General features: G+C 41.8%; 1 protein-coding gene across 5 annotated transcripts in view; it reads left to right on the top strand.

The window, feature by feature from the left end:
• The window catches only part of add3a (adducin 3 (gamma) a), a 96,241-nt gene extending 71,953 nt beyond the window's left edge, over window positions 1-24,288 (top strand). For 4 of the 5 annotated variants that reach the window (XM_088009881.1, XM_088009877.1, XM_014999570.2 and 1 more), the window contains exons 6-15: window positions 5,506-5,655; window positions 5,755-5,898; window positions 6,197-6,295; window positions 7,514-7,690; window positions 9,238-9,489; window positions 9,610-9,714; window positions 11,083-11,169; window positions 12,740-12,857; window positions 16,811-16,903; window positions 19,183-24,288. In XM_088009881.1, coding sequence (XP_087866007.1) covers window positions 5,506-5,655; window positions 5,755-5,898; window positions 6,197-6,295; window positions 7,514-7,690; window positions 9,238-9,489; window positions 9,610-9,714; window positions 11,083-11,169; window positions 12,740-12,857; window positions 16,811-16,903; window positions 19,183-19,424 — 1,467 coding nt within the window. In that variant the 3' untranslated portion in view covers window positions 19,425-24,288. The remainder of the gene's footprint in view (window positions 1-5,505; window positions 5,656-5,754; window positions 5,899-6,196; window positions 6,296-7,513; window positions 7,691-9,237; window positions 9,490-9,609; window positions 9,715-11,082; window positions 11,170-12,739; window positions 12,858-16,810; window positions 16,904-19,182) is intronic. The other variant, XM_014999572.2, reaches the window with a different exon arrangement.
• Window positions 24,289-26,209: the final 1,921 nt, after the last annotated feature.

Here is a 26,209-nt window from a genome sequence, read left to right as displayed (position 1 = left end):
TAATCACAGGTCCTAAATTTTGTCATGCAGGACTATTTAATCTTGTTTATTCTATGTAATTAATTTTTTTTTGAGTCACACGCAAACATCTGTTGCGTTCTGATTTGAGGCGGTTTAAGCTAACGCTAACTAGCTGCTAATGAACCCTTGCTAGCTAGCTAGCGTTTTGGCGTCTATCATTGGTAAGTGTAAATTATCTCCAGTTCATCTTTGCCACTAGCTCACTTCTGTTGCCAACGAGAGACGTTCATTCTGTGCTAAAAAGTGTGGCACTACTATATAAAATGTATAATTTTTCTTCTGTTTCTTATGTCTTGATTTAGGCCTTAAATTCCATTCACAAACCGTGTGAGACTTGAAAATGTAGCTTGTTTTTTTGTCTGTCATCAGATACAATAAACAGGAAGGAGATAGTTTACCTCTGGTTTCGGTTCAAAAAATGCTCGGTGCCAATGTTTTATCTCAAACATCAGAGTAAACAGTCGGGTGTTTATTTGTTGGCTTCTGCTGCTGTTGTTCTGGATTTCTTGGATGTTTAAGCTTCATTTATTGATTCAGTCTTACATTTGAGCTTCAAATGATCCAATCTTGGGGAAAGAAGTGCCGTTCTCGTCTGAGTAACAAAGGTCTGTTGTTGCCCTCACCCCTGAACTTTAATTCCTCCGTCTGACCTGCAGAACGGGTTGGAACAGTGATAGTGATCTGTGCAGGCGTTTCTTCTGGACAGTCAAACTTTGTCACGTTCCTTCTTTTCTAGATGATATGCAAAGTTTCTACTCGGCAAATTGTGTGGAATTTGATATGTAGAGAAACATTTGTATGTCTAATCGATCTTCTCTCTTCCATTGCCGTAATGTTGTCCTTTCTTTCTTATAATTCCTATATTAATTTCTTTCACATTTCCTTCTTCCCTTTCTTTGTTTCTTTCTTATTACTCTTTCTATTACTTCTTTTATTTCAGTGCTTCCTTGGTTCTCATCCTTCATGATGTGTCTTCACTTCCTTTGTACTGTCCCTCCTTCACTCATTGCTTCCTTTCTTGTTCCTTCCTTCAGTCCTCTTGATGTTTTTAGGAATGTTATCGCATTTAAATATTTTCCAGATATCGTGCAGCTCTAGTAGGAACGATGACTATTTAGAAAATATTGAAAGTCTGATCATCGTTCTTAGGATTGTGCATAAAAGTCAGGGGAAGCTGTCGAAGTGTAGCTCTGGTCACATGTGTCATTCTCTGCGTGTTTTGTTTCTGTCTTTATTTGCTTCTCTAATCTCCTCCCTCCTTCCTTTTCTTCTCCTCTTTCAACCTGTGTTGATGCTTTGAGGACTCTAGTTACATGGTTGACTTGGAGAAGCATGGAGATTGATTAAGAGGAAGTCATCCGGAATAAAGACTCCGGAGGTTGCATCGGGGTCAGATGGGGAGAGAGAGAGAAAGAAAGAAAGAGAAACAGAGAGAGAGAGAGAGAAGGCTGCAGGGTGCTGAACTTTGGTCAGTTTCACATCTCAGTAAAGGTTTCAAAGATACAAAATATAATTGTTCTTTTTATTTGAATCTAGTCATTTGCTCTGACTTGGCTGATGTAGTTTCCTTTGATTTTGCTGCAGAATTTTATTTCATGTTTCCCAAGTAGAAAATAGGGACTGATTACAGAGGCAGAACTAGACATTGGGATTTCCAACGTGACCAAAGTTTCCTCCACCTGTACAGGACGTGTAGCAAACTCTCGGTCAGCTGCCTGATAAAATGACCTCAACACTTTCACCTTCCTTACAAAAAAGGTGATTTGGCTCTTAGGAAATGTTTCTACTGGCGCTCTTTCTTATTATTATTTATTTTCTTTCCCAGGCTGGCAGATTTTAAAGTAGCATCCTTTTGGGTAATTCTGGTACATTTGCAGCAATGCTGCTAATGTGCAAAGTCCATGTCAAATAAATCTTTTCTATTCAATGTCTTACAGCTACAGTGGGAAAAACTATTACTAATAAAAAACTACTGCTTTTTTATTAGTCAAAATTAGAAAAATTCCCCCCAAATTGCCTTTGGATGTTATTTGACTTTTTTTTTAATATAAACTTTCACAGTTTTTGTATTCTGAAAAAAGGCCTTATTACCGAGGGCTGAAAACGTTAAATAAACCATAAAAAGACTGTAGCTCAGTCTTCAGTGCAACTCCAAGGAAAAATAAACAAAATTACAATAAATACATGTTACAACATTAGGTCGTTATTTGGTGTGTATGTGTGTGTGTGTGTGTGTGTATATATATATATATATATATATATATGTTCTTTACGCCTTAAAACATAATATGGTCATCAATTATGAAACAGCAATAAACATTATATTTTGTTAAATAAGCATCAGATTTAATGATCAGTGTTTCACTTACTACGAATCAAGGTGGGTTTTTAGCCTTGATTTAGAAGGAACTCAGTGTTTCAGCAGTTTTTCACTTTTCTGGAAGTTTGTTCCAGATTTGTGGTGCATAGAAGCTGAATGCCGCTTCTCCATGTTTGGTACTGGTTCTGTAGAGCAGCACCAGAACCAGAAGACCTGAGAGGCCTGGAAGGTTGATGCAACATATCTTTAATTCAATCATGTTAAACATTTTCCTGTTATGTGAATGAAAGCACAATAACCGCAGCATTGTTTAATGTTGTTATGACAACCACATTCCTGCCGACCCGTCCTCTAACTCAAACCTCTACCACTTATCTTTGTCTACATGTTTTAAAGAGTTTTACGCTCAGGTTTAACCTGTTTTATCCACCTCTCTGCACTGAGCTGCATCACCTGTATTGTTGTTTTGAAGTTTAGAAATGGATCTTTTCTGTGTTTTTGACTGACAGGACGCAATTTAAAAGGCGTGACAGACTGAGCAGAGCGATACTTTGGACATGTGACGTGACCAAATCAATGCTCAACAGCCCACCAGCCTTCTGTGTCTGTGCAGAGGTGACTGTGATGGTTATTTATGCTCGACCGGTACCGTTCGCCTCCATCTGGCTGGGTGACGGATCAATAAAACGTCATCTGGTGAAACACCCACGTAGAAGTGGAAAGGTCGAGCTTTGACTGGGCCGTACATGTCTAGTCGACCCAACACAAAATCTGTGGATTTTTACTGCTGCTTAGACACACGTTACATTTGAATTTCTTTACCCAGTTAGCAGCAGGGAGACGTTTGAAGTTGAAAAAGAAGAATGAAGGTTTTTAAGGTCCAAAATGTAAAGAAATGATGAGTGAACGGCGTATCTTAAGTCCGGGATTTGCTGTGCCTCGAGATATTATCACGTCCAGATTTTTGTCAGTCGCTGGTCTGATAAACCTGGTGTTCGAAATTTATTCTCCTGTTTTTCTGAATCCCTCTGATTAAGTCTTAGAGAGGGGAACGTCTCAAAACAATGGAAGCAGCCATGTCTGATTCAAGGTCTGTGATGATTAAACACATTAATTAAGATGTGAAAGCATTAAGCACATATAACCCATTTAAAAAGAAACATACTAAAGTCATTGACTAACGTTGTGATGTGATGGTAGAAATTCAACAAAACATGTGTGATGAATACAGTTTAATGCTCATTAAAAGTTATTTTTAGCTCAGTTTACCGTTTTCATCAGGCTTGTAACTAAATGTTGGGAGAAAAAAAGTCAAATTTCTGAGGTTGATGACTCCAGATTATCATCTTCAGCTGGCAATTTATTGCACATTTTGAAAAAAAAAAACTATTTTTGCAAACAAGGGGTTTGGTTATGTTGTAACCAAAAATTCATGCGGTCTGGAAGCGAAGCCAGTTGAAAAATGTAACTTTTTTTTTTCCCCTCCTCTCGATAAACTAAACCCTGCGTGTAAATATTCTCATCTCATCACCTCTGCTGTGATTTTCCTCACTTCGTCAAAGCTCTCCGATTTTTTTGGTTTGGTGCCTCGTCGTTCGGTTTTGCGGTCCAGCAGTGATCCCATCAGCACTTTTTCACTCAGATTGATTCGACGTGAAAATCACCAACAGTTCGGAAAATATTGGATTGATGCTGGATTCTGACTCATTTCCCCCCCAGGTCGTCTAGCTCCCTGTCCCTTTAAGGTTCCTCTGTCAGGTAATGCAATAACTACTAATCAACCGGTAATGAAGTTGTCCATGCAAAGCACATCATGTCCATTCCCTGAATGAATTGGCGTTCCCGCTGGTGTTCCAGTGTGTTTCCTCTGGAGGAGCAGATAATGTAATTTTTCGTTATAATATTGACTGATGTCAGGGAGTTGGTCTAATGCCTTTGTTGAAGGGAGAGTATCCGGTTTTGTATCCGACGCTGCGTGGGCATATTTCATTTCACTTTACTGGGTCTCCTTTTATTCCTTTAGCCTCTCTGCTTTCCTCTCAGCAGAGCTGTCAAGATGTTTATTTGCTCCACTTTTCCTTAAACCAGCTCAGTGAAAAATTTGCAGTGAAAATATCTGGAAATAGACTAACGAACCATAGATATGTAAATGTAACATCAATACAAAAAGTATTGATGCTAACATAATGCTATGCTAGGTTAAAGAGAGCTACCACAAAAACATGTCCTCTGTGATGGACAACGCTTCAGCTGGCCCTTTTTAGAACTGCTTTCAGATTTCCTGTCAGGTTTAGTGTTAAATATTGGTTCGGTTGCTATAGTGAGAGATTTTAACAGTCAAGCGACGGCCCAGCGGTGGACTTTAGCGACCTTCCTCAAGGTATCCGCAAACCTACTCATTTTTGTTTTCATGCTTTCGTCCCTGTGCTGCCGTGGCAAAAAGTGCGGACAGGTAAAAGTCCATCCTGTCCGAGTTTAACGGCGTTCGCCAAACCTGAGAGAAGACGTCATTACTGAAGCTCTTCAGCAATCAGCTGCTACTGTCGTTAACTTGTTAGTTTTCTTTAGCGCAGAAGCTGCTCTTGGATCAGTGCTCCGTATTCCCAATCAGCAGCTGCTCATAAAAGGCAGGAGGCCCGGTAACGCTGCAGGTTTCTTCCTGTTAACAGGGAGTTTTTCCTCTCCACTGTCGCTGCACGCATTCTCACTTACTGCAAGAGATTGCAAGAGCGTCAGTGACTCAACACAATCTGCTGGGTTTCATTAGCCTCAAACTGTTTTTTGTTGTTGTTTTTTTTATTTTTAGCTAGTTTGAATAATAAACTGAACTTGACTGCATGGTTTGATGTCTAGGATGTATATGTATGTCTGAATGGACTAAATTGGCGTTTTTGTAAAGTCTAGATTATTTGTGTAGCACATTTCTGCAACAAGGAAGGCAGTTCAAGGCGATGTACATTTTAAAGACATAATACAATAAAAACATGTTAAAAGACATTACATTACTGTGGAGGAACAAAGAGAAGTAAAGACAAAGTGTATTTAGATGACATGTTGTGGATTGCTGCTACATAAATGAACTGAATTGAATTAAAAATGTTGGACGTCCCCAACATCCAGCCAAAACAAACGAGCTGACGGTCCGTCTGTCCTCGTCCTCTCAGGTGAAGGTGAACATCATCGGGGACGTGATCGAGCAGGGCTCCACCACCCTGCGGATCGACTCTGCCGGCTTCAGCCCGCACGCCGCCATCTACTCCATGCGTCCGGACATCCGCTGCATCATACACGTTCACACTCCGGCCACGGCGGCTGTAAGCGCACCCCACGCCGCGCTGCGCATTGCAAGAGCTCGATTTGACGAGATGGCGTGAGGAACAATCTGTCTTTTCCTCTCTTTTATTCCCATTTAGGTGTCGTCGATGAAGTGCGGCCTCCTGCCGATCTCCCAGGAAGCGTTGATCTTGGGAGACGTCGCCTACTACAACTACCAGGGCAGCCTGGACGACCAGGAGGAGCGCAGGGAGCTGCAGAAAGCCCTCGGCCCAACAGCGAAGGTCGGCTTCCCCTCGGCCTTTTTTATATGATCTTTCACCAAACATTATCTGCAGGAGTTTTAAAAATATCTAAGCCAGAGGAAGTTCTATATCTGGAAGTTCGAGTTAAGAAAATAAAGACGTAATTATCAGGGCGGGGTGCGTTTTGAAATGGGAAGCAGCGGCGCATCCTGTGGGAGTTTCCTCTGTGTTTTTGGTTAATTTATCATTTTTGTGTTTCTGAGCTGAAGGACGCTAGACAAACAAACCTCCCCGTCTGACCTACAGTTTTGTGTGTGTGTGTGTGGTTTGTGTGCAGATTTTGGTGTTGAGAAATCACGGCGTCGTCGCTCTCGGGGAAACCGTCGAAGAGGCCTTTCACTACATCTACAACGCCCAGTACGCCTGCGAAATCCAGGTACTGCCGCACATCCCCGGCTCCGTTCAGCCCACCGGCAGATTTCCCAGCAAACCTAATCTCCCACCAGCTGCTGCCATGTTGCTCCACGCAGACCGCACACTTTTAATCTCTCGCCATGTGGACAGTGTTGGCAAAACACGGCGTTATAATTGGAATATTAGGAGTTTCGTGAAGAGGGGAAGAGTCTAATTAGGGTTTTTTTCCCCCCACATTTTGTCAAGTTGAAACCACAAACTTTATGGAGCTTTTTCTGTATGCGTCATTTTGAGCCACAAAAGTCTCATTGACTGATAAAAACAACTTGGTTTTGTTTTTTTTTTTGTTGTTTTTAAGAAACTCCTATTAGTTATTTTTGAGTTTTTAAATAAATAAAATCAATTATCTTTTGCCATAAGAATATAGACACATTTTATTTACTTTTTTTTCTTTTTGCTAGTGTCAAGAATCTAAAATTACTCTTGAGACTTTTAGTGTCGTTGTGGAAATTCAGTGCAATTATTTCTTGAAACGACAACAAAAAAACTAAGAAAAAAACCCTAAAACCTGAATTAGCATTTATGTTTAAAAACATTAGTTCTCTTAGTTATTTGTTGTATGTAATAGACCAGCACAAGGTAATGCACAATTGTAAAACAAAAGAAAAACGATGCAAGGTTATCAATAAAGTGCCTTCAGGTTCGTCGTAATGTCACAAAATGTGAAATTGTTCAAAGTTTCTGAACATTATGTGATTATAAGCCACTGTTGTGGTTTTATTTATCCTAATGCAGGATGGAAAATCCCACTTAGACGATAACTGGGCGTGAATTACTAACTCAAATAAAATGTCATCCTCAAATTACGTAAGTCCAGATTGTCTCATGCGTTTCGTGGGCGCTTGTAAACACGGTGGATTTGAGCCGACAGCTCGCCCCTCCTCCTCCCCGTCTCCTGTAATGCGGCACACCAAATCTCCCAAATGACTGTCACCCTGTCAACCAAAAGAAAAACATTAATCCATCTTGCAAAGCCCGGCTTAAATTCTACAAATAAATCCCCCCAGGCCTGTTGGCTGCGCGTCCAGCTCCGCATGTTCTGAGCTGGTTTACTCTCAGACTCCTTGGTTTTGTTAAATCACCTTCCGTCCATTTTGTGCGGAAATAAGTTGGAAGTGTTTGATCTGAAATCACAGATGGCAACAGAAGCTCAAAGCACTTTTGTTTTTTTGTTTTTCAGGTGAATGCTATCTCGTGTGCTGGAGGAGTGGACAACCTCATAGTGCTGGACCCTGAAAAGTACAAATCCCGCGTGTTCGCCGTGGCGTCGGCGGCGGACGTCAACATGGCCGGCCAGTACAAGTGGAAGGTCGGAGAGCTGGAGTTTGAGTCTCTGATGAGAATGCTGGATAACCTGGTGAGTCTATCGACTCGCCTGGCATCGGGCCGATTAAAACTCCGCGTCGTCCTCTGCATCCGTTGGCGGAGGACGAAGCTTTCCCATTGAGCGGCAGCGTCTCTGCTGACTCGGTCAAGAATTGTGGGAAGAATTGTACACCGATAGCAGCTTTCTGGCTGATCACAGCCATTTCTCTCCTTTATCCCTTTGACGCCGACATTTTCTGTAAGTCGTTGCTCTTGGCTCAGGAGGCCGAGACAGCGATGAGAACGGGGGGCGACAGCAGCGTCGTTGTTCTGCCTCTCCATCCCGTCAAGCTTCCAGCTGTGAGCGTGTCGAAGCATCTGCGCGGAAAGCAGGACGTTGCCGGAAAAAGTTCCCTGCCAGCTCAGCTGGGGCGATGAAGCCGAGTTGAAAGGTCAGCTCTGACGGCGGGGTGCAGATGAGAAGAAAAGCCGCGTGTGAAAAGTTGACGGAACAACAGCGGCGACACGACGGAGGGAGAGGAAATGAGAATGTGTGAAGGAAAAATGGAGAAATGAAGAGGGGCGAGGAGGAGGAAAGGGTGAAGATGCAGATGGGTGTGAGAGGAAATGGCTCTGAGTTTGTCCTCTGTGGCGTTTGAAACCCTGCAGCTACTTTGCTGTTTTGTTTTTGGCTTGTCGTCCGTCTGAGGTTACTTTCACGCAGCAGGAACAAGCAACCCGTATCCGGCTTGGTTTCCCTGTAGGGATGGGTTGGTCCAGGGTGCAGTTAGTTGTTCCCACCACATGGCCTCGTTGCAAACTGAAGGTTTTAGTTCATCTACCCTTTCATCCTGTCATGGATGAAAGTTCGTGACAGACTAGCATGTAGTCGTCTTTTCGCTTTTCATAAAATCTGGACTTCACAAAACCAGCAGAACGTGGGTCTTCAAAGGCCGGCATCCTGCATGCTTTAGTTCTCTCCCTGTTGGTAGTAACAACCTTTTCAGCAGGTCAGTGTTCTTCTTAGGCCTTTAATGAGCCATCATTTGATCCAGGTGAGTTAAACCAGGAAGTGAGGCCCTCGAGGACCCACTTTGGACACCACTGACATAAAAACTTTTAGCCCTTTCTCCCCGTTGTTTCCCAACCAGAAATTTCCTTTTGGAATATGTTGCCTTCTGAGGTTACATTGATGTAAATTTAAATTAAAAAAAAAACTTTAATATTGACTTGATGGAACGTTTACATTTATACTGAAAGTTTGTTATTGTTGCATTCATCTTCATTCTTAGTTTCGTTCTGATATTGTTGAAACGGTTTGTGCGGTAAGGTATTTTATTATCTCCTTATTGAAGCAGTTGAATTTTGTGTTTTAATTTAATGTTTTGTGATGTTTGAAAAGGATTTTTGTTTGGTGTGGATCCCAGGAGGAGGAACCTCTACTGCGGCAGAGCCTAGAAATGGAGAACCTTAAATAAACAAATACTAAACTGCAAATATTTCACTAATGACGTGACGTCCGAAGGCGACCGGTTGCTGCTGTATTTTTGCTTTGGGGTGTCGGAGGAAAGGGAGTCTGAGGCTGTGTTTTCTTTTCAGGGCTACAGAACGGGCTACGCCTACCGACACCCCATCGTTCGGGAGAAGCCGAGGCACAAGAGCGAAGTGGAGATCCCCGCCACAGTCACGGCCTTCACGTTCGAGGAGGACGGCGAGGCCCTGCGGCTGCCCTTCAAGTTCCTCCAGCAGCGGCAGCAGAGGGAGAAGACGCGCTGGCTCAACTCCCCCAACAGCTACACCAAGGTCAGCGTGGAGGCCGGAGAGGAGCGCTGCAGCAGCCGGACGACCACGGTGAGAACCGAAGCCGCCTCGGCTCTCCGCCTCAAACAACGCGATGCTAGAGCGCCATCTGGTGGCGCAGCGGCAAACAAGCAGCCTGATTTAGCTGCAGTCTCATCTACCTGTTTGCAGTGGATGAGGGCGGATGAAACGGGAACTCCGATCCGGATTGAAGACCCAAATCAGTTCGTCCCTCTAAACACAGACCCCAGCGAGGTGCAGCAGAAGAGGAACAAAGTGAGTCCAGTTGTTTATGTTGGCTGCTTTTCAAAGGCTTCTACAGTAAGCACTTAAAATGACCGACGTTTATAGTTTCTATAAACAAAACAAACGTTTGTGTTGTGAGTCCAGAAGAAAAGGAAGGACTGTGTGCAAAACGGACACCTGACGGGTTTCAAAAGAAATCACAGTCCTTCTAGAAACGGTAAGCGGGACGTCAAAAAGACGGACGTTTATGCAGCCGAAGGCTTTCGGAGACGGGCTGAGCGAAGCAGAGTTTACACGGCCGCAGCACACAGAGAGAACGACTCGGTACGGATGAGTAGAACGAACTAACCATGCAGAAATCTCATGGTACTTCAGTTCATGACGACTCTAGCGAGGTTTCCGTGGTCTTTGGAAAAGAATCCGTCTCAAACGATGCATCACGGGTCCTGTGTCGTCCTTTCCAGCAGGCGCTTTTCCACCATCCATCTTTTGTTTTACGCCCGACATTCTCAGAGCTTTTGTTCCTGAAAAGTCGATCTGATTCTCAGGGTTCCTGCACTTTTCCAAGCTTGAGTATCCAGAGCTGCCTGTCACTTCAGGGCTGTTCTAACATATAAAACCCTAAAGTTTTATATGCAAAGTTTAGGAAAAATTACTAGAAAAGTAATTTTTCTGTTGTGCACATCTGATACTTGTGTATCAGATGTGCCATGCAGCCCACTGTGGGTAATGGCAACATAAACTTTGTCGTCCATCTTGGTTCCAGTGTTTTCCTATTTTGAAGACCAGCTCAGAGAACCGAGTCTGTTTTAACACAATCTAAGCAACTTCAAAAAGTAAATTAGAAAACACAGTAGATTTCCATTATAGGAATCGTTTGGGGTGTTGATAGTTGTGGCTCCGATTGTTTCTATAAAAGTCGCATCATGTTTGTTTGTGTAGCACATTTCAGCAAAAAGGCAGTTCAAAGCACTTTAAAACAAAATCGTCACACAGTCAGTGGTTATGAAACGAGCAATAAGCATTACATTTTGTCAAAAAGTCAAAAATCATCAAAATCTTGGTAACATTTTGAAGACCCCACAATCAGAAAACATTTGTTCTATGACGTCGGCGTCAGTGAGTGAAACATCAATCAAACATATCGATTGATGTTTCACTCACGACTAATCAAAGGCAGCTCTGAACAAATGGGTTTCTGGCCTCATTTTAAAGGAGCTCAGTGTTTCGGCAGCTTTGCAGTTTTCTGGACGTTTGCTCCAGATTTGTGGATCATAAACAAATGAAAACTTGTCATGAATATATGTGTATTTATGTTTTTCTGAGTTTTGCTTCCAAACACGACAGCGGCCTTGAACCCTTCGTCGTCCTGCTGACCTCTTGTCTGTCCCGTTCCAGATCCGAGAGCAGAACCGGTTAGACGTGATGACGTCAGGTCCGCGCTCTCAGCACCTCGCCGGCATTCCTGTCGATCAGCCGCGACGGGTGAGAAATGTCTTCCGGTTCATCACGGCTCCACTAACAGACTTTTGTGCAGCTCTGGGCACTTTGTGCCTTTTGACATGATTAGAAAAATGCATGTTGTCACAACAATTTGTGACTTTGTTAGAGAGGCAGCAGTTCACCGCTGTGCTCTTTCCTTGAAGTATTGATTGATTGTCTCTCTTTTTTATTTGACATAAACAAACTACTACTAATAATTTAAAAACCGAGTCAATTATGTGTATATTAACAAAACCAAAGCTGATGTTCCGATGTTGGAGGGACGATGTTTCCTTTCAGAACTTCAGAGTAGGACCTTGTTTATTTTTAAGATTCAAGGTTGAGCTCATATTATTTGGATTTGTTACACACAGTAATAAATCATTACATCATCCAAATTGATGATGTAATGATTAGGGATTGCAGCTGATTAAAGCCCCCAAAATCAGTTGCAATATAACCAAGATTGAAAACATAAAAAATACAGAAATGTTGGTCTGCTTAAAAGTATTTCCAAACACTGTGGTTTATATGAGCCAATATTTTTATCAGGGCATTTTTTTCCATGAACTACTGCATCAGTGCAGCGTGACACACGGTTCTTCAGATCTTATGAATTTCCCCCCCGAGCTTTTGAATGGGCTTTGCTTTACAATCCTCCCGAGGCTGCAATTGGAAACTTCCCAACCACACTTTTTCCTTCTACTAAACTTTCCATTTGTGTGCTTGGGCACGTTACTCTGAAAGTCATCTTTGGCATCAATTGATGAGATGGGAGATAATGTTCAAATCCACAGTTTTCTCCAAGATTTGAGTATTTCCAAAATGGCCGCCACATAACATTTCTGTATTAAAAATCCCTTGCATTATATTCTAATCTACTTAGATTCACAGGGATCGACACTCGAAGTTTCAAGTCTCCTTGCGAGTCTCTTGCCTTTTATCTATTATTAAATTTGGCCACTAGGGGGAGACAAGCATGTATGGAAAGCAGGATCCTCTCTAAAGCTTCATTCAAAAGTACAGCAATAACACAAAACACACACTTCAAAAGTCTCATCCCGACACGTCTGAGCTGATTCTTTGTGTTTTCTCCGTTGCTGTTTTGTCTCGAAGGATCTGGGGCAGATAGACGTGCCGGTAAATATTCTCAAGCATCGTGCTTGTTGGTTCCCCGTTTGCAGTGGGCTTTATTTCACCCCACACATTTAATTTGATTTGGTTTTGTTTTGAAACGCCGCATGACGCTGTGCCTGGAGACCAAACTACTCTTTAATCGGTTTGCACCAGTTTTCCATTTATTTGGGACACGTCTCACGTGCTGTTAATTTATGGTGTCTTATTCGGAGCATGATGAGTGTTCTCGACTTGTTTATGCATCTAAATCTCAGCGGGAGTGCGTACTGTGACTTGTCATTTGTGTGTATGGGATTGACTGGAGGACATGTGTTGGATTATTAGACGTAATCTGATTTATTTTGGTTATAAACGGTGTTTGTGTCGACGCTCCTGTGCTCACCCTTTGCTCTCCCTGTCCTCCCCTCCTCCTCCTCCTCCTCCTCTTCCTCTTCAGCCATACGTGCCCACAGAGGAGGAGCAGATGGCTCCTCTTCCTCCCAACCCGTTCAGCGAGCTGTTGGAAAAGGAGCAGCACCACAAAAACGTGGAGAGACGGCAACTTGGCCTCAGCGGTACGACACACACTCTGTTTGATCAATGTTTAAACTCTCTCTCACACACACACACACACGCACACACACACTCTTCGTGGTCAGTGGAAATCAGTAAAAGTATTGTCAGCCTCAAAAAAAAAAAAAAACATGAGCTCAACAATCCGTATGCAACCTTCAAATTAAGAGCATTAAGAGAGAGATGAGTTTGAAGAAGAGGAGTTGGCTTCATGGTGGAAATGTCCCTTTAATGAACTCTGTGTGCAACATTAACAGAGTCCAAATGTTGCTTTTAAAATATTTTTTTTATGTTTCTGATCAGACCAGAGTTTTTTTTTTCTGCTTCTGAGGCTGAAAACTAAACTGAATGCCAACATTTAAAAAAATCTTACCAAGTATTTATTTTTATTTTTATTTTATTTTGTGGTGTAAATATCTTGGTACACCTTAAATAAGACAAAACTGACTTACAAGCAACTTTTCAACAACATATAGAAGCTTGTTTTAAGTCAACAATTCATGAATAATATTCATGAAGAAGTTCTGGTTCCACTGGCTATTTCACTTAAAACATGGAAAAAGTGTCTTGGTAAGATTTTGTGTTTTTGCAGTGAACCTTTTCCTTAAAGCCTGAAGAATTGTTATTTTACCCGACGCTGCAAAAACAACCCAAAAACCACTAGGAGGTTCTCTCCCACTGCAGCGCAGCGTCTTCATACATCTCTGAAACAAAAAGTGAAAAGTCCTGTTATATTTCTAGTTTGAATTTCTTTAACAGTATTTCTAGATTTTGAAACTAAATGTTCTTGTTTTTGATAAATACAAATCTATTGCAAAAAAAAAAAAAAAACATCTGCTAGATGTCGGCATCTTCCAGATGAATGTTTAAAGTTTCAAGTGCATTTCTTTCAGCTCGTTTAAAATCCAATTATGTCAACCGCTTGTTGAGCGGCAGATCAGAGCAAAACATCTGGAGCAGCTTTCCAGTTGATGTTGAACCAAATCTGGATTAAACTCTCCACTTGCAGATTGATTCCTCTCATCTCGAGTCGGATTCGTTCCCTCCGATCCCCTCGCAGCTGGTGGTTCAAAACTCCATCCGTCTCCAGTCGGAGGCGCTGCGTCTCGTTAGCGGCGCCGTCAAACAAGCGGACGGCGTCAAAACTCGGGAGTTCACACCCGAAGACGTCGCTGCTTCCTTTAGCGCCGCTCGGAGTCGGTGCTAATCACATTATCTCTCTCTCTGTTTAGAAAGACAATCAGAAATCAGTAGTGAGCAGACAGCGGTGAAGGGGTTCACTCACGGCTCTGCAGAGCTCTGGGCTCGCTGGGCCATGTTTTGGATGCGGCTGTTTAATGCGGCCGTGTTTACGGGCCATGTGTTCACGCATGTGTGCGGTACGCGTCCAAATGTTCTGCGCCGTCGCGCGCATATGAAAGTGCCTGTGTGACAGGCCAGCGTGACTAAGACAGCAGACTGAACCGACAGCAGGTCTTCACACCCTCCACACAAGCGCAGCCCGTTGCTATGACACTGTTGCCCCCACAGCCCCATGAATCCCCGGTGACCCATCTGGATGCAAGCTGAAGTCCGTCTGGAGAGGCCCGAGACATGCTGCACACACACTCACGCACACACACTAATGTGCTCATATGTAATTGGTTGCAGGTTGAGTTCTGATCATCTCCTGTACGTTGTGGATGCTCATCGTTTGAAATCCAACAAAACTTGGTATAAAATATAAAAGTGCAGACCCATGCAGCTATGAAAAGTACTTTTTATAAGATTATTATTTATGGATGAGCTTCTCCAGATCTTGCTGGGACATTAGTCTTTTAATCCTGGAGATGTTCTTCAGGTGATAGAAGGCCGACTTTGTAACTGTCTTCATGTGGCTCTGAAGGTTCAGGTCAGAGTTTATCACTGCACCCAGATTTCAGGCCTGATTGCTGGTTTCTGTCTGTAATAACTGAAGCTGGGTGACTCAGTGACTTTGTTTCTGTTCAGCCTGAGAAAATGATGGCACGTCCACACTTTGACTTGTTCTTACCGTCTGATCTGTGATTGGATGGTTTTCTGATTCACCAAGTGACATTTTAACATAGAGCTGCATACAAACTGCATGGATATGGTAGCTAATGTCATTTCTGGTTTGTAGCCAGAGCTGGTGGGACCACGTAGATTTTAAATTGGAGGGGTCCTAGGATTGGACCTTGGGGTCCAATCCTAGGACCTTGGGGTACTCCACATTTGACTTCTGTCCGCAGCAATGAGAAGTTAAATATTGAAATAAAAAACAAGTCCTAATCCTGTCAGAAATATCCCTTCAAGCTAAGCCGATGCTTCAAATCTCCACATTGCTCATGTGAGCGCTTTCCACCTTCATGTCCCACATGGAGGAAACGGGATGAGACATTTGAACAACACCAGGCAGGTTGCTGCCCGTCCGCTCTGTAAAAGGTCCTTTCAGAGGAGCCGTCCAGCACAGCGGCAGATGTCAGCTAAAAGTGGAGTCTGGAAGGTTGTCACTTACTCACACCTAACTCATGTTCGAGACTAATGAAGCTGCTAATCCCAGACTTGGCTTTGAACTAAGAAACTTGTCAAAGCTGCACCACTAATGTTCACTGGGAAACCTCTGTGACGGTCTGCTAGTTTAAAAAAAATATATATATATATATAAAACTGCCATTTGTGAGAAAATGTAACGTTTATTTTATGTCATGATGACATCGGTGTCCTCGCAGACCCACTGACTAACATGAGCATTTCGAAGGAGACAGTCGAGGAGATAAGTACGTTCATTCTGTGCTAGGAAAAAAAACCTCCCTATCATTAAAATCTCTTAACAAAAACAAAAAGAAAACAAATTAAAATAAATTACAACGGCTTCTTTTAAGTTCTACAGTAACTTGATCAGATTGTTTGGGAAGTTGTAGTTTGTGTTTTTTGTTTTAGGAAGTTATGCTGTGTGATGTATTACATGTCACAGGCTCCTTTTTCAGTAGCTCATTGTTGAAATGGGTATGAAATAAGTCAGAAAATGGTACAAAAACACTTGAACTTGCCTGCATTTATGGATGAAAACCTAGATTTATCTTTCCACTGTAGTCAGCAGGACGGTGAGGGAGGTAGAAAACAATCTGCAAGGTTCAATAACCCAGAAAGTCTGCATAATAGCCATTACACTTACTCTAGTATATTTATCAGTTATTTGTAATGCATGCCAGAAAAAAAAAAAGCCTTTTCTGTCCTACCAACACAAATGTAACTTTGAGATTTCCAAGCGCTACTGGAATCACACACATCGATCAGTTGAGGCTGTGATTGGACTTTTGGACAAATTCAGACGCGTCTAGCTTGAAATAAAAAACCCAAAATGAACCTAATCCTCTGTTGTTCTGCATGGTGGAGAGTATGTCATGCTCTGTGCCGCTTTATCTTTTAAGAGAATTGGGATTCTTGTTAGATTGCTCGTTATCATGAACCACCTTGTTGAACTCACCACGTCTGCGGAGCCACAGGTTATTTCCAGGCCTTTTTAACGGCTTTACGTGAGGATCAAAGTTGACGCTTAGGTTTTGTAGTGTCGTAAAAGCGTCACCATGGGGGAGAGCGGTAGCTGCTTCTCGTGGTCAGCGAGCCGCCGCTCGGAGCATCTGCCTCCTCACCGGGATATTGAGTCCTAGCCTGTTGCAAAGTGAGCTGAGCCACCCACAGAAAGAGAGCCTGATGATCAGCAGACGAGGATTTTCTTTTTCAAGTTTTGTGGGAAACCAGCTGTGCATGGCCTGATTCTAACATGTGTCTGTGTGTGTTGTCGCTAATCTCTTCCTCCCCTCCCTCTCAAATCCCTCCAACCTCTCATCCCACTCACTCCCTCTGTCGTCCCTCTGCTTTAACTCACCCACCCCCACTCCGACGCCGCGCTGCAATCCTCTCACCCGTTCCTCGCCGACCCACCTCCCTGCAGATGGCGAGCACGAGCTAACCTCCGACGACGGCTCCACGCTCTCTCAGTCTCTGTCTGTCACCCAGTCTCCGCAAAGCACTCCGGCTAAAGAAGGTATCGCTCACACAGAGGACGACTGGCTGCACTGCTGTCTGTCTCTTAAGTCTGATGCTTGCTAACATTGGAGCATGCCTCACAGATTTGAGTTTCCTTTTTCTCATTTGTTTTAACTTGATTGTGAATTAATCATTTTTGAACAAGCCAAAGCTTTTAAGATGAAGTTGTTTGATGTTTTGTCCTAGTCAACATATTTTTTTTTACTTCCAGATTTAAATACATATATATAAACAAAAAATTTAATTCTAAAGTATTTTCTTTCATCAAGTTATGAGCACTTTTAATTCACTTGGGTGCAACATGAAACATTGTGAAACTGGGCCTTTTAATTGGAAAATCCATCATGCTAGCAGATTTGACTTGTTTTTAAAAGCTTTCATTGTGAATATCTGTCATTAGAAAGTTGGTGATCAAATTATGACTTGTGCACATGTTAGGTAGTGTATTATTTTATAAATGAGTCATATTCCAGGTGAATGGTTGGATCGTGAAATATAATTTTTTAGGTTATGGTAAAGAGTTTTGATTTATGCCATTTAAAGTAAGCCAACTAGAAATCCTGTCTCCCAATCTGATACCATGTAAAACCTGTAGAATATATATATATAATTTATGTGCTTAAATATTCTCACAATTAAAGTTTGTGAAGGTAAGTATGCATATTAACTTTCCATGTTGATATGATGCATTGATAATGTAGCATATAGCATGTTTTTTGGCTAAAGCAGGTTACAAAAAAACCTGTTTACAGAAATGTTTTCATCCACATAGAAACACCAAGAAAGGCCCAGAAAGCTTTTTACTCCCCCTGACCTGTAAGTGGGGCGCTAAGCAAGTGTCTGCACAAGGTTAGCCGTGAACACAAGAAACAAGAATGGCAAACGACAACGCTTTCGTAGAACCTCAACTCCTGGAGAACCTTTAATGAGGTTCTGCTGAAGCAGCGTCAGAATAACAAACAAGTAATCTGGCATTGTTGATCGCTGCAGCAGCCAGTGCAGTCTTTGGATTGCCTTTATTTTCTTAGTAAAATCACTATTAGGATGCTGTGTTGTGTCTTTAGTGATGTTAGAAAAAATGTCTGATATTAACCTTCGATTAATCAGACTTGCTTCATCCGAAATATTTCGTAAAAACAGAAGAAATCCGTATGGATCGCTGCATCTCGGTTAACAGCATACCAAGCTGTCTGCGTCCTTTGAATAATTCACTGTTCGACAAAAGCAGCTCTAAGCAAACAGGTAAATAATTAAAGTTAATATTCCATAGTGTGTTTATTTCAGCTGAAAACGAGCATAAAGTGTCCTCAATAAAGCGAGTAACTCACCTTAGGGACAAACTCCTTTTTTTCTCTCTCTCTCTGTCTTCCGCTGGTTTAAAATATCACAAGCCCTCCCTGTCGAGTCAAATAAATACTCCGGGATGACAAGGCGACATGATTTGCCGTATTGACCTACAGTATTTTCTCCTTTAGCGCGATGCTTCTCACATCTGACACTTGAAACTGGTTAATGCACCTCAAAGAGACACAGAGATCACACTCGACCCATTAGCGCTCGTAAATAACGGCACGCGGGGATCGAGTTCCTGTCGACTTCCTCCCGGCGCAAATACGAGAAAGCCCCACCCAATAGCGATTAACCCAGTGACATCGCCCCAACTCACGTATTCTGACGCCACGGCTACGGGGTCAGACGAAACCAGGTCACCGCTCCGTTAAGTTGGCCTGTTGTTCTCAGGTGTGAACGCACAGGTAGGTCCGTGTGAGCAGCGATACATGAACCGCTGCTATGCGAGCGGGGTTCATGAAACAGTTTTTGTTAAATTGAGAAGGAGGGCAAACTCTCTGGGCTATGAGGTCACCGGATTTTATTAATTATTTTCACATGCTGTAAATTGCGAAATATGAGAAGCACGATGAGAGGAAGAGGGAAGTTGAGCGCGGTTTGAAGGGGAATTAACGTGTTTGGTAAATCCAGTCGTCTGGGAGGAAAACATCCGCACAGTAACATGGTTTGTGTCATGAGCTGATGCTCTGTGCAGCCAGTCTTGAGAAGATGTGGGACAACGGCCGTCAGACCGTCAGTTCCCAAAACCACACACAAAAAAAATAAACTTGTAAAAGCACACACGGGGTCAGTGCGATGCCGCTGGACCATGCACAGAGTAACAAGCTCGTTGGATCTAATCGTAAAAAAAATAAGAAGTGATTAGTCTATGGCATGTTTTTCCTAATTTGACGCTAGCTTCACGCTGCCTTCCTCTCCTCCCTCCAGAGAACCACACGGGCCTGATGAACGGCAAGGGCAACCACGACGACGAGCTCTCCAAGCGCGTCAGTCAGCTGACCACCAGCGTGGAGAGCGTGGAGATCACCGTGCGCCCCGGCGAGAAGATCGAGGAGCCGCTGTCCCCCGAGAGCTCCCCCTCCAAGTCGCCCAACACCAAGAAGAAGAAGAAGTTCCGCACGCCGTCGTTCCTGAAGAAAAACAAAAAGAAAGAGAAGACGGAGGCCTGAGAGAGGCGAGCGGGCGAAGTCGGGAAGAGCGCGCCCGCCGAAAGAGGGTGTCGAATCTGTTCCTGTTTTTTTTTTTGTTTGTTTTTAATTATATTTGATTTTTTTTTTAAACAAGAGGTTTTATGTACAAAAGGCAGAGGAAAGATTTAACAAGAAAAAAAAAAAAAACAGCGGTTTGGGATTTTTATGAAAATGTCATTTTGCAAAGAAAGAATATTTGTGAGATTTTGGGGTAGGTGGGTGTGCGGGCCCACCGATTAAAGCTGCAGCAGATGGGAGCGATATAAATAATGAAAAAAAAAGAAAAGGGCAGGCGTGGGTGTGTCTACGTACCTGATATCTCATGCAGTACTCTAACTCGGCTCCTTGGAAGCGTCACTTGTAGATCCTGAGTAACTGGCTCCTCTCCCCCCTTGTTTCTAACCTCGGCTCAATACTAAACTGGAAGCCTCTTTGTCCTTCGCGTATTCCTTAATATTCCACCTCATGTTTTGTCTTGCTTTGTCTGCACAGAAAACATAAAAATTTAACATCACACTGGAAAACTAGTTTTGGGGGAATAAAGGCAGTCGGAGGATTTGAGCTGATGTATTTGCTGTGGCTCCCAAATTACTCTTGGTGACTTCTTGTGGTTTCTAGATACGGTTAAAGGTCGTCAGAGTAGATAGAGAGGATGAATTCTGGCTGCTTCTAACTGCATTATCTCATATTTATGTAGCATTTTCATATAGCGTCCTCTTCATCTCTCTCCACTGTTGTTTTTGTTTGCCAAGATGACTGGGAGAAAATCTTGTTTTAGTAAAAAAACGCTGTTTGTTTCACGAAAAGTGATCTTCTTTTTTCTTCTTTTTTTTGTATTGAATGCAGCTTTACGTCCGTCAGCCCCAACTTGCACTAGACTTGGGCCAGTTACCAGCTTCAGTCTTATACAGGTGCATCTCAATTCATTATTATAAGATCATGTATTTCAGTAACTGAAACTACACCTGGCTGTCACAACAGCACATTTTTCTGGATAATAAATTGTCCCAGAAATGATTGCGATAAATGATAATATTGTCATTTTGAGATCATTTACAAGTGATGTGTGCGAGTGTGCTCTCTCAGACTAATAAAAGTTAATTTTGTTCAGAACACTCCATACTGGACCTGGAGGATATTTTAAATAGCCAAAATAAAACGCAACAACCAAAAACGGAAACAAACATTCTGATAATTATTACCTAAGACTAATAAAAAAAACATTTTGAAACAGAAATGCGGGATTTTCAATCTGACCAACGAGCTTCAGAAAGCATATTCTGATTAACTGAACGTGACTGAAATCTTTTTTTTTTACAAATTTATATTTGAAATCCCTGTCAAGGGTTGCACTTCAGTAATTAAATATCCAGCTAATGCATCTAAAGTTTCCATCTTTAAAAATAATTCCCTGAATTTTGCAACGCTGATGTAACGCCTCCCAGACTTTTCAACCCTAACAAACGTAATTTTGGCCTTTCTCTTCAACTAGACAGATTCTGCTGATATAACTTTTGCATTTACATTGATCTAAACACATTCAGTCCAGGTGCTAAAACTTAAGGAGCGCCCCCTATCACTCGTTGTAGGTACTGCAGGGGTTTACAAACTACTACAAAACCTAGCAGGTGTTAATTCCTCACATTTCATTTGGTCTTCTTCTCAAAATGACAGACTGGTACAGCTAACATAACTGTAATAATGTTATATGATGTGTCAAATAATTGTTGCTTTTTTTAAAATTCGAAATGGTGTCAATTATGTTACAGATTTTTGAGTAAATACCATGAGACTGTGCTGTTTTCACTGTTGTGTAGTTAAAATCTCACACTGCTGAGTGCTGACACACTTCTGAACTCGAGTCCCGGCGTAGCGCCTGTTTTAGCGAGAGCCGGATATCCTGGCTAGCGTCGTAATCCCGAGGAACATTCAGTTACTACTTAAAACAATAATGTTAAAACTGGATATGCTGGCAGTCGACTTGCAAATTTGAGCTTTTGTTTTGTTGTAGTGAAGCACTTTTCTTGCAGAATGTAATGTGGGGGTATTTTTGTTTCTGTTCTTGTTTTGTTCTTTCACCGGCGAAGGAGATTATGAAGTATTCGGTAGAATTCGCGCAAGTGGCAAGCAAGGAATGGTGTTTGAGAAAAGTCAGGGCCAAGAAAGTGAGCGGAAAGAAAAGAGAGGGATAATCTCGGGTGAAATAAAAAAAAAAAGGTTTTGATCGGATCCCGTTCGTGTCTTTGTTGTTGTTCAGAACCGATCGGCCCCAGGCGCGTTGCTCTGTAATGTTGTTGTTAAACAGATACTTTCTTGATCCGTTTCTGAGTTTACCCTTGTCTGCGCAATCTTATTCGAAGTCCAATCAAAGGTCCTGTAATAGCTGTGCACCGACAGCAGGTGGCGACATTATCAATAATAAATGCATCAAAATGGAAAAGAAAGCTTCCCCGGTTTATTGTGGATGCTTACATTATTTTACTCTCAACTTAAAAACAAATTATTTCACAAAGACCTCCAATGTCACATTTATTAAGTCCCTGGCACATCGTTGTTGGTTTTCTAGCTGTAGGGGTCACGTCAGGGCTTTGTGGTGTCCACAGTCCTCCCTCCACCATGTGGCGCTGTAGGGGCCAGTGTTCTTTGGGTCACAGACCTCTCCCTTCATCCTCCAAGCAAGAGTGATGTCTCCCTGGCCAAAGAGCTGTAGCTTTGTCCAGTCTGACCAGAAGACACACTTCTTTCAGACTACTTATTTTCTTTCTTGCTTTCGTTACGTTTACGTGAGCCGTACCGTCTTCTGCTCCTTTGAATCCATTAACGATTCTTGACACTTAAAAATGCCGCTTTATCAGCGTCGACAACTCTTTTTCTCAAATCTAAACTTTTGTTTTGTCTCTTCATTGGCGTTAAGCCTTTCTCAAGTGGCAGCTTCAACGCTTTCTAAAGTCTCTATACTCTGTGTAAACCGAGATAAATTTCTTAGGGATACACTGATGTGAAAATGTAGGCTGACATTGATATCCGATGCTATTGTAGCCAAAATCTGATATTCACCGATATATCGTATGTATATATTTTCCTACTCCGTTTGAAAGTGACCACACAGTCTACGTCGCCTCTCTGCTTCAGTTAAACATCCCATAATCCTGTGCTGCATCACTACGACATGACCAGCTCCATCAAAAACACTCACACAAACGGCAACAAGATGGAAATAAATATCAGTTAGTAATATCTGCTCAGGTTTCCTAATCGGACCGGTACCGGTGTTGAAGCCGATGTTCCGTTCATCCCTAGTTTTGACTTGATTTACTGGCTAAATAAGAAAGTGAGTTCTTTAGGTGGCAATTAAAAAGTTGTGTAATGAGCTGGTAAGTTTTGTTTTGCTTTCTGAAATGCTTGAAATCGAGTGGAAACACAAAATGATGTAAACTTTGAAAGGTAGTTTGGAAAAATGCTAATCTGAAGCTGCCCTACTCTCTTCAAAAAAGCACTCAGGAAATATTTAACTAAAACTAAAATTTCCCAAGGAAATAGTCCCGGTTTACACTCAGTCTTTTTGTCTATTTTCTTTTCTTTCAATTTTCTCTTAATCTCCACTTTTAAAAGGATTTCCAAAAAAAACAACAAAAAAAATCAGTTTTTGTTACCTGCAAGCGGAGTGGAAAATCTCAGTTTTCCAAAAAAATCATCTAGGCTGTGTCTGGAAGGGGCCTGAGAAACGGGAGCCTGGTGTGTTGGTGTGTTTTTCTTAAAGCCATACTGTATTTTTTTTCTTTTCCAGCTTTATTAAGACAAAGGTTATGATTCTCATCTGCCTGCTCAGGCTTCACGGTTCCTCTCTGCGAGACATTTACAAAATCCCCGGCGACTGCACTCACTCTCCTCAGGCCTCCAAAATCTCCCAGCTCATAACCACATACTTGATTTGTCCTAATTTCCTCTAAGAACTGGAACAGGACATGATGGATGCTTTTATTTTCATTTGATCCCACTCTGAGCCCAGTTATGCGTTTCTCAAAACGATCTCACTTCAACAGTCAGATGACCCTCGGCTGAACTCTGCTCAGCCCAGACCGGTGATGTCTTGCTGCGCTCCCCCCTTTTCTCTCCCATCCCCCCGTCGCCAATTAAATAAATGTACCAATATCCCAGCTAGCAATGTGAAGTATTGGATTTGGAGGGTGGGAGCGTCTTTAGCTGCGTTAAATGCCGGCTTCCTGGGCTCTGGCAGAGGGTGGGTGTGGGGCGGAGTCGCGCAACTGGAAGGTGGAAGGAAGCGAGGCGTGGCGTTGGAACTGGAGTTCATGTGTTGTAGCTAGAAGACAGGAGTGGACAAGCTGAAACTAACACACCATGTTTTTTTATTTTTTTATCATTTGGATTGTCTTTTTTTTTCTTCCTCCTTCCGTAACATCTCTCCTTTTGAAAATGTCTTTTTTCCCTCCATTTGTACCAGAGTACTCTATCTTTCCTTTTAGTTTGCAGAGAGCTCCAGGCCTCCTAAGTATTTCATGAGCTGATCCTGCTCTCAGATGAACTGAATGTGCATTTCATTCATTCTTTCTTTTTTTTTTCTCCTCTTGTGTTTTTAACAGTTTGCACCTTGCTTTACTAATGCCTCTCTATCCATTTTTTTGTTTTTCTGTCAGAAAGAAAAAGAATGCATTTTTTCTTTTTTTTTGTTTTTGCTTTTTTTTTTTTGCTTTGGCATGTCAGAATGAGCCAAGCTACTTTGTGACCTGTGAAAATCCTATATAAATGGTTATCTAATGGAGTTGCTTTTAGATGTGTTGCTAATCTGTGTAAATTCACAAATAAAAACTGTATTTTAAGAAAAGGAAGCTCATTCATTTTTTTCCATGTTTTGTGCATCTCCCACCCACTTTCATTCACGTTGAGTTCGGCATCCATCGTCATGCTCCTGTTTGGTTTGCCATCTTGATAACTTTTAGGTCACAGCCTCACCAGCAGATCCAGAGCAAGAACAGACGATGAATGAACATTTAAACCGGTGCCTTTTAAACCTTTACGTACGGCGTTGGCATTAAATTGTATAAGATTTGTGCGATTAGACCCACTTTTAAAACTCTATCTGTCTTTACAGTTTGGAAGAAAAAGTGTAAAAAAAATTAATAAACTAGAGAGAAGATATTTCAAAATTTCTGCTAAGCAGCAGCAAATTTCTACCTTATCTCTGATTTGTTTGTAGCTTAAATCTCTTGTGTTCAGTTGCTTTTTTTTTTTTTTACATTTTGACTCATTAAGGGCTACTTACTGACCCACAGGTACTGAGGTTTGGTCATGAAGTATTGGTCCGTTCAGCTGGTACACCAAGTGACTATTTTTACACAAAAGGGCAGCATTTTTTTCCATAAAGAAAAATAGAAGTTGCACACAGGTAGAGAAGGACGAAAAGAATCGATGTGGATCAGTGCTACAGATTTTCACATTGTAGCACCGTTGGCTTCTACAGGAAGTTAGAAAAGTTAAACTGTAAAACTTACATGGGATCTTTTTATTATCTGTTTTTTTTTTTTCAGTGTAGCAGCAGATCTTTATCTTGCGTAACTATTTGAACCACTGAACTTTTTAGATTTACAGATGACAAATTTTATATAATTTAGGTTCTATGTGATTTTTCAACACAAGGTAGTTCTTTATTCTTAAAAACAAAAGGGCTAGGTACTTTTCAAAACCTTTTACTTATAAAAATTAGAAAACTACAGTGTCCACATGTACTCTTAACACCTTTACTCTGATACCTCAGTAAATGGTTGGAAAATGGACGGAGCTGAAAACGGGACGAACCTGGAAGAAACCCTGCAGTGATGGCAACCAGAGTACTTCTAAAATCCAGGTTCAGATCAAAGCCTACGGACTAGTCAAAGTCCAGACCTAAGACTGATTGTAAAATTGTGGCAACACTTGAACATTTCATTTTACAGATGCCCCCCATTAAATCTGACTGAGCCCTAGTTATTTTTTTAAAGGACACTGGCCAAACAGTCTAGTCGAGATATTTTTCAAGTTGGTAGAAACAAATAATAAAAAGTTCACAAATACAAATGTACACCACTGTTTATATATTTTCATTTTTAATAACCTTAAAATCATGTATCTCTTTGCTCTTTGCTGCCACTTTTTATTCCCTACCTTGTGTTGAGCTATCACAACAACAACAAAAAAAACAATAAAACACAGTGAATCTTTTAGCTTTAATGTGAAAAAACTCAAACGGTATGAATATGTAAAGCAACAATTTGCGTGTTTGCCTTTTTATTAACAATGCTGTTTATGAAGCTTTCATGTCAGTGATTCATAGCCTCCACAATAAAAGCTCCTCCAGCCGTGAGTCACTGGTACCAGCATTCATGTCGTCGTCGCTCTGCTGTTGACCTACGCGCAGAATGCATCGTTAGCTAAACTTTAATATGTCCAGCAGTGGAGTCAAAGTAACACCAGGAAGCTAATCTAACAGCTGTGATGTTACTCCGCTCTCTGGCTCACGTTGGACAGAAAGTCAACACATACTGTAAAACCAGAGCGATAATCTTTAGAGATCAGATTATCTGAGTCATTTCCAAAGCCAGAGCAACCCAACGCCTAGCAGAGCCGGAGCCACATTTACATGCTGTAGCCTTTGCTTTAGCAGTTGTTTGAAGAACCCGTCAAAACGTAAGGAGAAAAAATATACTTATAATTTTTTATTTTATCTTTTTTCTGTTGACATGACCTAGAAAACGTCCACATAACAAAGG

Source organism: Poecilia mexicana, unplaced genomic scaffold (assembly GCF_051168715.1).
Source record: "Poecilia mexicana isolate PSO_F unplaced genomic scaffold, ASM5116871v1 scaffold_2, whole genome shotgun sequence".
NCBI classification, from domain to species: domain Eukaryota; kingdom Metazoa; phylum Chordata; class Actinopteri; order Cyprinodontiformes; family Poeciliidae; genus Poecilia; species Poecilia mexicana.
The sequence above is the reverse complement of the archived record's forward strand: the minus strand, read 5'-3'. Positions and strand labels throughout refer to the sequence as shown.